General features: G+C 36.9%; 1 protein-coding gene across 2 annotated transcripts in view; it reads right to left on the bottom strand.

Moving 5' to 3' along the window:
* The window catches only part of ITPR2 (inositol 1,4,5-trisphosphate receptor type 2), a 456678-nt gene that overhangs the window by 71876 nt on the left and 368611 nt on the right, over positions 1 to 16191 (bottom strand). For both annotated transcript variants that reach the window (XM_080660463.1, XM_080660464.1), the window contains exons 49-50: positions 10760 to 10935; positions 3297 to 3461 (exon numbers count right to left, since the gene is read on the bottom strand). In XM_080660463.1, the coding sequence (XP_080516589.1) occupies positions 3297 to 3461; positions 10760 to 10935 (341 nt within the window). The remainder of the gene's footprint in view (positions 1 to 3296; positions 3462 to 10759; positions 10936 to 16191) is intronic.

Genomic DNA, 16191 nt, shown 5'->3' with positions numbered 1-16191 from the left:
CAGTTGTGTAAGACATGAAATAGCATAGCTTCACATTTGAATTTAGAAAAATTGTAGTATTATACTTAACCAACTTAGCTTCTTATTCCTTATTTTTACTCTTACTGATATTCTGCAGTTGCTTCCCAGCCGTGGGCAAACTACGGCCCGCGGGCCGGATCTGGCTGTTCTATCCGGTTCTCTTGCTCTCCCCTCCGCTCCTTTACTTTGAATTTATATTAGTTCACACAAACACTCCATCCATGCTTTTGTTCCGGCCCTCCGGTCCAGTTTAAGAACCCATTGTGGCCCTCTAGTCAAAAAGTTTGCCCACCCCTGTTAGACTATGTAAAATGACTAAAGTGAGAATGCTGAATTAGGTTCACCTAAGTGATGAATAATGGATAGGCCCATGAAATGTATTGTTTAATCAAGTGATTAAGAGGCAAAATTATGAGAACAATTTTATGAGCCTGCTGCAATAGAAATAGATATGAAATTTTAAAATAGTTGAGAAATGCAAACACCTTTCCTTAATAAAGGCATATAATGAGGATAAAACATATTACTTTAGTATATACTTTTGGAAACAGAAGTATAAACAAAGATATAATACACAATTTTGCTAATTCACTTTCTCTAATGGGTTGTTTTCCATTATGTGTTTAGTAGGAGGAAATCTATGCACGAGTCAAGAACCTAGGTGTGTGTTTGCTATCTGTAGTCAACACTGAAAACACTTTTACTTATTGTTATGTAAAATTATACATTATCAAGTACATGTTTTATTACCAAAAGCTGGTTAAAAGCAATAATTTAACATTCACTTAAAAAAAGCATAAATATCTGTTTGGAAATAAAGAATATTTTTAAAAGTTGAATAATAGAGGTTTGTCTTCTGCTACCTGTGAGTAGTGATTAGAACAACTAAACTGGTTGAAACGATCAGTTATCTGTGTCCTGCATCCTCTCAGAAACACCAGGGCCTTGTACCCTGCTTTCCTGAGCACTGAGGGTTACACAGTCACTTTCCAACCTAACTATAGCCTTACAAATAATTGCTGTACAGTTATTAACTTGTTTGCTAACCTTAGAAACTGTTATTCTATGATGGTAAAAAAAAAAAAAAGGTTTAACTATTCTGCTACGTATCTTTTGGAGGGAGCAGCAAACTCTGGATATGAAGTCAACATTCTTCAGAACAGACAAATAACTAATGCAAAATTCAACTTCCAAATTATTGGCGCTCTGACATGAACTTATTTACTTGACATAAGGAGATTTTTCTTAAGTTTATTTCAATAGTGACTGAGCTAAAAGGTCTGACAATGGGGTCTGGGTCACTTCTGGATAGTTTCTGGAAGTATAGAGCTTCCAAGAAGCCCCTGGGATTCTTGCAAAAACTGCATGTCCCTGGGCCCCATCCTGTCCTCATGGAATCAGAATCTTGAGAATGCAAAACGTGTTGACATTGGTCAGGTTGATGGTTCTTTCTGTTTATTTCTAAAAGGAAAATCTAGAGTGTGGTTTTTATTATTTTGAATAAACGATTGACATTTGTGGAGAAAATCAGGAATGCATATTCATATAATTTCAAAGTAAAAAAATATTTTTAAAATGTTTAAATTCCATTTTGTTATTATGTCCATTACAATTTCCTTCTAGTACTCTAAACATCAAAATGGACTATCTCCTTTCCATAACCAACCCAAAGAAAACAAATTAGCATCCCTCGTGTAAGATTGGAGAGATAACAGACAAGAGGAAATAAAACTAAAAAATAAGGTTAAGTAACATAAAGTAACATTACTCTTAATAACTCATACAATCATTCAAATACAACGTTATTTTGTCAAATACCTTTACTTGGAAAACAAATATTTACATACCTCATTTCACATTATCTTTTTAATAGATCTTGCTAATACTAGTCTCCTATACTACCCCTACTCATTTTATAGACCGGAAGGCAAACACACATATCACAGTCAGGGTAAAGTGCTGGGTACCTTAGGACTTTATACAGGGCAGAGCAAAAGTAGGTCTACAGTTGTGAGGAAGAAAAACAGAGTTTATTCTTGTATGATTATTTATTAATTATTGTATTATTTTCCATACAGATAACTATAACCCTACTTTTGCCCACCCCTGTAGGTCACAGGCAGATTTTTATTTTATTTTATATTATATTATTTTATTTTATTGTATAACACAGGCAGATTTTTTTTAATGGAACTTTTCAGGTGAATCAAAGCAGAGAGGGAATTCATTTGGATCCCTGAAACAGGAAAAAAAAAAAAAGATTTCCTTTTGATTGGCAAATAATCTGATTAACTATCTGGAAGATAATTTTTAATCTAAACCTACGGGACAAACCCACTCTTCACTGTGGCTCTTTCAAGTGCTTGAGAGTAAATGGAAAATTAGCTTTTTTTCAGTCTTCATACATGGGTGTGCTGGATAACATAAGAGGGAAGCAGGAGGCAAGCAAACTGGGTCAGCGTAATGGTTTTAGATCTTCAACTTGTTTTCAGGTGATTTTACTGAGAAGTGCTCTCTACTGCATGTCAGCTCTGGGCTGGAGAGATAAATAAATTGCTCCTATGCATGATGCTAACCGGGTAGTGCTTTATGTTTCAAAACATCAATATATTTATATTGGTTCCTCTCCTGGTTTATGGCCATAAAACATATATGCATGAAGAAAAACTGACAGCCAGAAAAAAACTTCACAAAAACCCACAAACACACCAAAAATCTGTAGAAGAAATCTGAAAATCCATTTAATGAATTAAGTATATGTAGATAAGCTTAACAACAATGACATTAAATCTGAAACTGTAAGACTTTTCTTAAAACAACTCATTGTCTTTTTGCTAGGTTGACACTTTTCTCCCTCGTTTTACTTATTTGTCACTGTAAAGATACACATATTTGGCACCATAAGTAAAATATAATGATTCCAGTACAAAGGAAATATATCCCCCTTTTTTTTTCTCCCACATTCCATCGGAGGCTCTCTAAATGTAAATGGATATATGATTTCGCTGAACCACAAGCAGCCTGCTCTATGAAACCTGGGTCAAGCGTGGACTTGTTGGTTCCTTCTCAGAGAGGAAAGAAAGAATTCCACCACAGATGTAGTTTCTCAGATAAAAAAAGACTAAAAATAATAACAATTCATGCTTTGCCTAGGAAATTCTAAAAATAACATAATTTGTCCTAAATGTCAGGCCCTGCTTTTAAAAAATAAAATCAAAGGAAGAAGCATTGTGCATTTTTCCCAGCAGCAATTGTCCACATAGAGATGTACTCACCAGGAAGCTATAGAAGAATTCATGGACAAAGAGGCCCAGCATGCAAACCAGGACATACGCCACATGGTAGAGAAAGGCCATGTCCAGGATGACTGCTCGGTACCCTCGGGTGAACGTGCCACGGTTTCCAACAAAACTCACCAGAAATACTATTTTATTACAAAGCTGAAGGGAGGGAAAAAATAAAGATTTTACTGTCTTATTTATCCCCAAATGCACATAAATAACAGGTCATTGACAAAACCTATTGTTCACAAGTCTGTGGTTTTGTTTCGTAATTTTTCAACACTACTTACAAATCTACATGTAAACATGGTGCAGGCAGAACTGGTATCATTTGCAGTTCCAGGAAAAGAGGGGAGCATGATTAAGGGCCCCAGTTATGCAGTTGACATGCACCTGAATTGAAATCTTGGTGCTCTCACCACTGCTGGCATGGCTTGAGTCATGCACCTATAGGCCTGATTGTTTCTTCTGAAAAACTGGAATAAAGGGATTCCCAACTCACAGAGCTAGTCAGAGGATTAAACAGTTCATAAAGCATATGAAGCACTTAATGAAATGACTGTTTTATTTGTAGTATATATTTTTATTGGCTTCAGAGAGGAAGGGAGAGGGAAAGAATCATTGATTGTCTGCCTCCTGCATGCCCCCTACTGAGGATTAAACCGTGATCTCCTGGTTCACGTGTCAATGCTCAACCATTGGGCCACACCAGCTGGGCTGCAATGACTCTAAATACCAGTCATTATATTTCCCATACTGAAAGTAACCTAGCAATATTTCTATTATACTAGAACTGTAAAAGAAAAATGTCTTCAGAAAATATACATACATCTGTCCTCGATTTTTTTTTTTTACCCTGGACTTTCTCTACTGAGTATTATTTTAAACAAATAAGCTATAAAAATTATTTTTGCATTTAACTTACTTTAAATACATAAAAATTATAAATATACCTATATACGTAGGTTAAGATAAATATAATGTGTGCAGATATTCTCTAAGCTCTATCTATGGATGGTAAATTCAATAAACATTGTTAGAGTGTTTATTAAGCCTCGTATCATGTAACGTATTTATATTAAAACTATGTTTAATATTACCCTTTGTGGCATAATTTTAGAACACAGAAAACGTATACTAAGAGTCTTTGGCAATAACAGATTCGTGTGATGATTTCCAAAGAACACAATTATCATAAACTTAGGACAATCTACATGTATTTGGTTCTAGAATCACTGCATTATTTATAAACCAAAAAACTAGTTTTGCTCTTTGTCATCAAGGAAAGAATTACAGAGTTTGAAATTTCAATTTCTTCTTCCAAATTATTCTCTGAGTTCTTTAAGTTATTTATTGGCACCATATTTGTCTTTATATGTCCAAATCTAACCTTGGGGGGAAAGGTTGCTCTTTACAACATTGTTGGTTTTTTTCAATGTATATGAAATATGTTGCCTTATGGAATTATAACTTAAGAAGGAGCAAAATACTTTGAAGCAAAATTGAAATATGTGAGGTTGGAAAAACCTTTTCCTTCAACTTTCTGAAATCTAAATCAATACAGATAAAATGGGAAATGGGCTATCACTGAATGTTGTGAAGAGAGCCAAATCAAATCAACAACATAGCAACTAAAAAGTTCAAACCTTTTCTAAATTTCCTCCCTGCTACTTAATTATCCTCTCAATAATCAATGTTATCAATTCTTTCACTAACTTTCTGACAATATGAATAATGTCAAATAGAAAGTCTTACTTCAGTATGTAGTGTTTCATTTATCACATCTTCATAGATCATTATTGAAAAGAGCTACAGTGGAACAGATGTCTCTATTCACTAGCCAAGACCAAATTTAATATTATATGAAGTCAGTATTTTAAAAACTGAGAAACTATATACCAGATGCTGATATAAATTTAGCATTTGACAATAAACATCATGAAAATGGTGAAAAGTAGAATGTCTGAGTGATGTAATGATATTCGGTGTTTTACTCTTTCAATTGTTTTGAGTGACTATCGTTTACATTTATATTACCTTGATTAGCCCATTATAGTTCATCAATATAAAACAGAAATAAGAAATTCTATAAAATATAAAATTAAAAACTAGAATTCTGACTTTTCAGAATGATAAATGATATGCTTAAGTCAAATTATTTATATTTTGTTTCCTGATCTCTACTTTCCTAAACTGAATCATAAAACAATTATGCGGGAAAAGTATTTATTTATAAGCTCTTTACACTGAGGGAAGTAATGCATTCAATTCAAATTCTCAAAAGAGCAATACATTTCAGTTCTCAATGCAAAAGCAAGAAATGTCTCTTTTCTAACTAAAAAGGGTCTCTGCTACTTCTGCATAAAAAATAAAGATTTGTCTTATATGTTTTCAGATTGATTTTTTTTTTTAGTCTTTACCTAGGGCTATATGATGGATGGATATATCCCTGCTCTCTAGACGAAGCCTTGAAGTGAGGTGGAGTGGATGCTGGCAGTGGCACCCACCTATTTCTGTAGAGACCAGAAACATTGAAATTGTTGTCTTTTGAAGTGTTCATACCAAGGAGAAATAAATGCAAGAATAAATGATTGGGTAGGAAAGAAGTTGAACTCTGGTTTTCCCCACACCATGACCTTAAAATGTATACATTTTTTAAAAATAAAATCCATACATGTTTTTATAAAGCATTTTCTATGAAAGCTTCATGCAGAGAATGAAGAAATTGCAGAGACATTCTCCCTTCTCATGTCATGACATAGTTGCTGTTGTCTAATCAGTCCTTCATTCATCAATACCATTATGTAGGCAATCACTGTTTCTATGGCAAGGGCAACCATAAATGGAGGTTGAGGGAACTGGGCAAGGAAATTGATATGTCTTTGCAGGACGTTAACACTGCAGTACACTGGAAAGACCCTGCATGGGAAGTTGGGCCACCTGGGTTCCAGCCTTGGCTCTGTCACTAAATACTTTGCTGAACCTCCTGGTCTTAATAGGACACTGCATACTCACTTCTAAAATGAAATGCCTAAGGACTTGTATGCATGCATATAAGCCTAACCAGTGGTCACGGACAACAGGGGGGTGGGGGCATGCGTGGGGAGGGGTTTGAGATGGGAATGGGGGGATGAGGACAAATATGTGATACCTTAATCAATAAAGAAGTTTTAAAAAATAAAAAAAAATAAAATGAAATGCAAATAAGCCTTAAGGTGCCCATAGCTCTATAAGTAGTTGTGATGTCCTTTCCATTTTACTCTTTTATGTAATCGCAGAAATGTATAGCTGCCTTTATATTATCCTTGGTGTCTTATTTGGTTCTATGTCCCTGATCAGAAATTCTATCCCCATCTTACATTGTTCCTATGGGGAAACATGGCCTATATTCCAGGAATAAATTATTGCCAAAAAAAAAGACTGTCTACTATTTATTGAGAAGTTAAATTGAATTTATTGCTTTGAACTATATTACCATATTTCCATCAACCTTCAAAAATGAGATGATTTGATTAAAACAATCCCCGTTTCAGTGGCATTATATCTTAGGCAGGATAAGTTTCTAAGGTTAAAGTCTAAGGCAAAATTTTCATGTAGTGAAAATCAGCCTGGAAATCTTCTAAATTTCCGACAAACAGTGCAGTAAACAAGGGTGGTATAAACTTGTTCTTTTACTAAACTTGACACATACTACCTTCCCCAGCACTGCAGCAGTTTTCTGTTTCTGCAACTGATATTAGAAGTAGTTAGGAACATTCAGTGACCATATTATATGAGAAATAGTGTGTGTGTGTGTGTGTGTGTGTGCACGAAAGAGAGAGAGAGAGAGAGAGAGAGAGAGAGAGAGAGAGAGAGAGAGAGAGAGAGAGAGAGAGAGAGAAGATATGACAGTTTTGATTCAGAATATATAACTGAATTTGTTTATGTTAAATCAACACATAGAGGGATTCAACCTTATAGATTAGCAGTATCATGAGCCCTCCCAAGAAACTGTAAGTAACTAAGGGTATGACACTATTAAATTTCGACACTGGGGCATTAATAGACAGTTGTCTGCTAAACTCCATTTGCTTTACCTCTCTGCAAAAATGGTGAGACCAAGTCCAAGAATAAGGGAACACTTCCACATTACAAATAATTGTGAGGAAGGAAATGATTTATAAATGCCATTAAATAAATTACACATTTCTAGACACTCCTAGAAAGGAAAAAACACGGTAGATAATGAGTGTTTAGAAGATATTCAAAGATCTTTCACAGGTATTTACTACATTATTATTTTTTATTAAAAGTATCTAAAATAGAAACAATACAAATTAATGAAATGGTTAAACACATTATGTAACAACCATAGGACTGGCAATATTATCCTATTAAAATGAGATTTAAAATACTAATGGTATAAAAAAATTAAGTGATCCCAAATTTACAAAATGTGTTTATATTTGCAAAAATAAAATGTTAATTTCCATTACCAATGACTAAAAATGTAACGTAGGGAATGGGAAGAAAACTGTACTGGCTTATAACAGAGAAAAACATTTGAATCTTTTGAAACATCTCAAATACTAAGATGACTCCTGTGACAAGATAGAGAAACTAGTTGCAATTTAAACAAGACTTCAATTTTTAGAAACAAGAAGATAAAAATTAAATATAATAATAGAAACTGATAATACATAGATTATCAGCTTAGAACATAGATCCAGGCTCTTTCCTCCCACTTGATTCCTCTTCCAAAAAAAGGGACTTTCTGCATTTGCTCAACACTATGAAAGACACGGAGTCCATAAACAACTCTGTGAACCAAACTACAAACACTTTTATGATCACAATAGCAACGTTTTACAATTAAATTGTATCCCACATATTAGGTGTTTGCTAAATAGTGGACTTTATTGCTGTGATATCATTATTACTGTTAACTATTCTTTTCACCTTCATACTCCTTATATCCTTACATACTATTCCTGAAGCTTCTGGGAGGCAAGACCCTCATCCTCTACCTCTTGGTGTGTTCAGTGACTATTATATAACAGAGGCCCGATGAATGTTTGTTAGTTTTGGCCTAACTCTACTGGGCTATGATTTCACTTTATGAAACTTGGATTTTTCTATTATTTGCTCCTTCAAGTAATTTGGTTCAACAGTCAATGCTTTATTTATTTATTTATTTATTTATTTATTTATTTATTTATTTATTTTTGACACTATTACAGATGTCTCCCTTCAATGTACCTAAAAAATAATAAACACATCAATATGTTTATAAGAATTCAGATTCCTTAATTAGCCTGATTGGCAATATTGAAAAAGTAGCTTACTTCCAAAGCACTGAAAGTGTAAGTTCAGTTCATGTAAACAATTTTTTAAATATTTAAGTGCCAGGTATTAAGGTTAAAAAAAAAATGGAGTTGTGAGGGAGTGAGGAGGGCAGGATTATATCTATGAATGTGACAACCTTTGCCCTCAAGAAACTTATAGAATAACATATTCAGTACTTTACAGAATTCTGTGCTGATAGATCTCATTGTATGTGTAGTACACTCTCTTTTACTGACAATGACCTATACCAGTGGTCGGCAAACTCATTAGTCAACAGAGCCAAATATCAATAGTACAACGACTGAAATTTCTTTTGAGAGCCAAACTTTTTTAAACTTAAACTTCTTCTAACGCCACTTCTTCAAAATAGACTCGCCCAGGCTGTGATATTTTGTGGAAGAGCCACATTCAAGGGGCCAAAGAGCTGCATGTGGCTCGCGAGCTGCAGTTTGCCGACCACGGACCTATACTAATAAGAGGGTAATATGCTAATTAGGGCAGACGTCCTTCCAAATGTCCTTCCAGACAAAGCCACAGCGGCTGCAAAGGCCAAGGGCCAGCAGCCGCGATGGCTGTGAGGGTGGAGGGCTGACCCAGCACCAACCTCCTTTTGCAGAGGCTGCGGGAAAAGGCAGAGGGAGAAGGCCGGCACCGTGGAGGAAGGGAGAAGGGAGAAGGTGGCAGTTAGGCAGTTAGGGGGATCAGGCCAGGAGGGGAGAGCAGTTAGGCAGTTAGGGGGATTAGGCCAGGAGGGGAGAGCAGATAGGCAGTTAGAGGGATCAGGCAGGCAGGCAGAGGCGGTTAGGGGCAATCAGTCAGGAGCCAGTGGTTAGGAGTAGTTAGGAGCCAGTGGTTCCGGACTGCAAGAGGGATCCCAGATTGGAGAGGGTGCAGGCCGGGTTGAGGGACCCATGAATTTCGTGCACTGGGCCTCTAGTTGAGGAATAATTGGCAATTTGGTTGATGGAATGTTCTAGCTAACTAGGAGCTGTCATATATACCATATGTAATTTTTGAAGAATTATACTAAGGACCAGAAACATAGAATTAGCCATACTAACTCAGCTTTCTAATTCTCAAAATTTTGGCTATTTAATTTATTCATTTTCAATATATATTTGCCATGTATTTTATGTACAAGGCAGTGTAACTGTATAATACAAAAATAACCTTTCCCTCGTTCATTCACTCACTCATTAGCTAATTTATTTAAGGGATATTTGTTGAATACCAACGATGTTACAGACATTGAATAATTAATTATTATCCTTGGGAAACATTGAATGTAGTAGGGGAGATAAGACCTAAATACAGATACCAGAATATAGGGCATTTTGCTAGAAATCCAGTAAAAGATATAAAAATGCTTCAGGTATACCTAAGAGATACTAGCAATATTTATTTGTTTACCTGGACGTTTGTTCTTTCATCAACCTCATGATTTACCTTTTCTCACTATCCCTTCATAACTCCCTTGCAGGAAGTTGTCTAGTCCCTGTAAAATTTTCTCTTGGGTACAGCTGCCGTTATTTGGAATACTTATTCTAAACTTACCTAACTTACGTTTTGAAACTTACCTAACTTAAGTTTTGAAATGTGCTTTCTTGTTCTAACACTTTAACATTTAGTGAAAAAAACATGAATCTCATCTATGCCTTTCACAAGTTGATAGGTTTTGCTCACATAAAAAGAGCCCAGTTTCATAGTTTTCTCATACAGCAACCCTTTTTCCTTGGTCATTTTATAAAAGGTACTCAGTTCTGAAATTCTACTGAATATAATTTAATCTTTCTTCGTTGATTTAGAAGTCACTAAGATGTTAAGAGTGGCTCAAAGTCATTTTTGTCAATAGCTGCTGGTATGGGACGCAGAAGGCAATAAAATTGGATTGGATTAAATTGATTGCAGAACTGGGTCATGCTTCAAGGGCTACCTTCGTAAATATATCAAATTTTACTTGTCATTTTTTTTTCTTTCTCTCAAGATTAAGAATGTACAAATTAAATTCTGGTTAATTCGGATTCATAATAAATTAGAATTTACTGTGTATACATGAATTCAAGCATGTAGTTAAATTTTTACATTTAGTACACTTTTAATTAATCTATAACAGTACAAAGCAAAATACTTACATTAGCTGCGCCAAGAAGTATTAATGTGGGCCCAAGACCTATTGTATATATTGATCTGAGCATTACAGACACAAGAAATGGCCGGATGCCCACAGGCTTGGAGAAGAAAAACAGCATGGATGTGCAGATTGCAACTGCTATCCATAGAAGAACTGAGAACAACGGAGAAAGTGTACCTGTGAAATGTGAAAAAAGTTTATTTTTACCAAGAACAAATCTAGAAAATGTTAAAACCTTTGCCGCTGTATTTCATATAACATGTATAGCAAGTCAAGCCATGGGACAAAATTTCAAAACACCCCACTCTACACACTGTGTGTTTAGAGGAAATGTCTTTGAACACATTACTCATTGCATTTCTTTCCAGAAAGTTTGTGATTAATTTCAGACCTCTTACATACTCACTAGTTATGCCCCTTCTATTAAGTCTGAGAGTTCTTCATCTTTGTCTCGTACAGGAGTTATATATGCTAAATATTTTGATAGAAGTATCCCATTTGGGAACCTTAATTTAAAAATTACGATTAATGGCCATTAAACGGACAGCTAAATCATGTGAAATCTGGTATTTTTCCACTGAACTCATACTATGTCAGGTTCTATTATTTCAAGTTTCTATATTATACATTCCTCTAAAGAATTCAGAATGTAGAATATCCAGTCTTTAATAAAATAGACACAAGTTTTAACTTTTAAAACATACGTGTGTGTGTATATAGATGCATGAGTATATATGAATATGTATGAGTGTATGTGTTTGAAGGTCAATTCAAGTTCTTAAAAAACTGGTAAGCTATTTAAATAATCAGAAACAGCCGAAACCGGTTTGGCTCAGTGGATGGAGCGTCGGCCTGGGGACTGAGGGGTCCCGGGTTTGATTCCGGTCGGGGGCATGTACCTTGGTTGCGGGCACATCCCCAGTAGGGGGTGTGCAGGAGGCAGCTGATCGATGTTTCTCTCTCATCGATGTTTCTGGCTCTCTATCCCTCTCCCTTCCTCTCTGTAAAATATCAATAAAATATATTTAAAAAAAAAAAAAATAAATAAATAAATAAATAAATAATCAGAAACAAAAGTTCTAAGTGTTTTAAAAAGTAATTCTATTACAAACAACATTTCTTTTGAAATTGCCCAAAAAGGTGTTTAAATTTTTTTTCTGTTAAAAAGAAGTACACTTCATTGACGTTTGCACTGACATGTGGATTCAAGGAACCCCCCTCTGAAGATCACATGTTGCCGGATTTGCAGAAGTAAATTAAGGGGCAACATTCTTGGGCTGATTAGACCAACGCTGAAACCTCAAACATGTGAACAGGCTGATGAAGTCAGAGGGGAAACAACAAAAGGGAGATTTTCTACTAGTTGCTTCTTTTGGTCACACCTCTTTATAATTTATAAAATTAATTTCTGCATCAAAACACCACAAGGCTGTGGTGTGTAGAGCTTTTGTGTTACCATCAAAACCATGGGATTATCTGGACTCCTACAACAAATTCCATGTAAGCTTTTAGTTCACAGTGAGTGCTAAAAGATCAAAAGTAGGTAGGAAGATCCTGTTAGACATTAAAAACAAAACAACTCAGTTAGCAAACAGCACTGGTTTAGACGTGTTTATTTTTGCAATGTTTGTTCTTATCATGTTATCTCTTAAAGCAAGCAGTGATGAAAGAGAGTTGGGAGGAGAGATTTGATTGCCCTTTCACCAAATTTATGATCTGTAAGATTACTTGGGAGATGAAGAAAGGGGTAAATTGCTATGGAAATCACCTGCAATTCCTGTCCTCTGGCAATTCTAACAAAATGGGCACCCAACTCATGTTTATTATGATATTGGCTTGGAAGCACTCTATGTCTACAAAACATAGTCTGACCACCAACTGCCCTGACTTCACAGATCTCAAAGAGCCATGGAGAGAATAATGCCTTCAACTTTCTCTCATGCTTGTCAGGACACCATCAAAGCATAAGCTCTGTAAGGGTGAGGACCATTTCTGGGTCTATCACAGTGCCTGGCATGCAGTAACAAATAAACATTTGTTGATTAAATGAATAAATCAAAATAATCTGTCATCTTGTTTGAAGCAACTGAATCTCCAGTTACAAATTCTCCAAGCTGTGGAGCTTCACTCTGAAACTGTCAACATCTTTACACATTTAACAACTTTTAGCCAGTCATTGGACTCCAGTATAATTTATAAGTAATGACTCAATGTGTTATTCTTATTTAAAGTCTCAGCTTTGACTCTGATAGTCATACTCTGCATTGTCATGAATGCCTGATCACCTAACCACATTTTGACTACTTTTCTCAGATAGTATTTGGCTTGCTGAGATTTCCTTTTGATTAAACAAAAAATTATAACCATACACTTAAAACTGGGCATTTGGTCCCTTTAGTGAAAGAATTCACATATTTAAGGTACATGCTAGATAAATAGCTAAGTATGCTAAATACATGCTAAATATGTATTTGTGAATTAATAAATAAACTTAAAAGTTATATAAAATGGCTATTAGTTTATAGTATTGTCAATTAACAATAATTTATAATCATATTTTGTAAGAAGAATCATTGATTTATAGTTGAAGATTTAATGCTAAATTCTATCTAATAAAAGAGTAATATGCAAATTGACCATACCTCTGCTATACCCACAAGCCATGCCCACCAGTCAATCAGGAGCGAGTATGCAAATTAACCCAACCAAGATGGTTGCGGCCATGGAGAGAGCAGGAGGCTTGGGTTTCCCTGGCAATGGAGGAAGCCAAGCTTTCTGCCTGTCCTGGCCTGCCTTGGCCTCTGCTTAAGGCTACAAAGTTTCAATTATAGAAGATAAATAAATCCCAACAAAAATGGCTTCGGCCATGGAGCAAGCAGGAGGCTTGGCTCCACTGAAGGCTACCAAGTTTCAATTATAGAAGATAAATAAATCCCAGATACCAGGGCCTCCGGGGGGCATGGCCGGCCTGCAAACCACCACAGGCCCCTTGCCCAGGCCACCCCACGGCCCAAGGGAATACCCACACTGATCCGGGACACCCTTAAGGGCAAACCAGCCGGCCCCCACCTGTGCACCCGGCCTCTATCCTATCTAATAAAATAATAGTATGCAAATTGACCATCATGCCAACACACAAGATGGCTGTTCCCATGTGGTCAAAGATGACTGCCCCCATGTGGACACAAGATGGCCACCACAAGATGGCCAGCAGGGGAGGGTAGTTGGAGGGGACCAGGTCTGCAAGGGAGGGCAGTTGTGGGCGATCGAGCCAGCAGGGGAGGGTAGTTGGGGGGGACCAGGCCTGCAAGGGAGGGCAATTGGGGGCGATTAAGCCTGCAGGGGAGGGCAGTTAGGGGTGACCAGGCCTGCAGGGGAGGGTAGTTAGGGGCAAACAGGCTGGCAGGGGAGCAGTTAGGCATCAATCAGGCTGGCAGGGGAGTGGTTAGGGGGTGATCAGGCTGGCAGGCAGAAGCAGTTAGGGGCAATCAGGAAGGAAGGCAGGCGAGCAGTTGGGAGCCAGCAGTCCTGGATTGTGACTAACAATCCTAGGATCGGGCCTAAACGGGCAGTTGGACATCCCTTGAGGGGTCCCAGATTGGAGACGGTGCAGGCTGGGCTGAGGGACCTCCCCCCCCCCCCCCCCCGCAATCCCGTGCACGAATTTCGTGTACCGGGCCTCTAGTAAACCAAAATCCTCTGACAAACCCTAGAGAAGACAATACAGACTATCAAACCAACTTTTACCCAATGAGGATGGGAAGGGGGTCTGTCTTCTCTACTTAATTTATATTTGTATTGATTTCTATAATAAGCATGTATTGCTTTAATGAAAAGAATTTAGAATGCATTCTATACATTTTTAAATCTTAGAAAGTATAGTTTATCCTCTAAAAAGAAACTTCAAATAGCAAAATTAGAGACCTCAATTTAATTCACATAATGGAAATCTCCTGTCTACCTGACACTGACTTATTGAAAGTTTCCTGTAGAGAACATGCTGCTTCTTACTTTCCAGTCTCTCTCTAATCATCTGCCTCCCACATACTAGTAGACCCATAAGACTTTTCTGTTTTCTCCACCTCACTTCAACCAGAGTAGACATCCATCCATAAATCCATAGGCGGTCTTCACTATTGTGTTTTACTCTTTACTTCATTCCTTCACTAGACCATGAGCTCCTTGCAGAAAGGACAGCTTCACCAGCCTTTGTATCTCCAGGGTGTAGCAGAGTGCCTGGCACATAGCCATATTCCATCAAATGGTTGTAAGTGAGTTGAATGATTCAAAATCACCTTGAGAAATGTATTTTCTCTAACACAAAGTACTATAGGGGAAAAAGAACTACATCCACATTCAAATATGATGTAGTTTTTTAAAAATCACATGCTATCTGATAAAAGAAATTCCCTCAACAACAATTTACTCCACTAACTAGCCCACCCTTGCCGAACTGGGCAGGGATGGTAGGCATGACACTGTTCAACTTCTGAACAGACAGCTAGGTGATTCCCTAGCATCAACAGCTGCTGCCTCAGCCACACCCAGCTTAGCCTCATATCTCAACTTCAGCACAGGTTTCTTCTTTCGAGAAACATATGCTAAACAAAGAAACCAATTAACCAAATTAAAAAACAAAACAAGCCTACAGCCACACAAATAAGGCCTGGATTCCTAAACAAATTAAAACAGAGCTCCTAAAGCCTGACAATGAAAGGAGATTATCTGCAGATGGGTGGGCGGGTGGAGGGCCCTATAACAGTGGTCGGCAAACTGCGGCTCGAGAGCCACATGCGGCTGGCTCTTTGGCCCCTTGAGTGTGGCTCTTCCACAAAATACCATGGCCTGGGTGAGTCTATTTTGAAGAAGTGGCGTTAGAAGAAGTTTAAGTTTAAAAAATTTGGCTCTCAAAAGAAATTTCATTTGTTGTACTGTTGATATTTGGCTCTGTTGACTAATGAGTTTGCCGACCACTGCCCTATAAGATGATCCTCTGAGAAACACTTTCCCCTTAAGAATCTCCCTTCAATTACTGCTCTGTAGGGAAGACACTACTCTCTCGATTAACAGATTTTTCTTCTCACTATCAACATAGATTCCTGGATTTTTATGGGTCATTATATATTATTGTCAATATTTTTTTCTCAAAAAATATTGGCCACTGGGAGACCTTTGAAGTCGGATGCTGTGTTCTTAATATGTCCCCATCATTTTATCCAATTCATTTTAACACTTTTTGAAAGGAATATTAATGATCAACTAATTCATCTTTAAGTTGACTCAAAGTGCTCCTGACAAGTTGTCATTGGTCATCAAGTCCATGCCTGAAAATGTGCAGGGGTCCTCAAACTTTTTAAACAGAGGGCCAGTTCACTGTCCTTCAGACGGTTGGAGGGCCGGACTATAGTTTAAAAAAAAAAAAACTATGAACAA

This window comes from Plecotus auritus, assembly GCF_963455305.1.
Source record: "Plecotus auritus genome assembly, chromosome: 3".
NCBI classification, from domain to species: Eukaryota; Metazoa; Chordata; class Mammalia; order Chiroptera; family Vespertilionidae; genus Plecotus; species Plecotus auritus.
The sequence above is the reverse complement of the archived record's forward strand: the minus strand, read 5'-3'. Positions and strand labels throughout refer to the sequence as shown.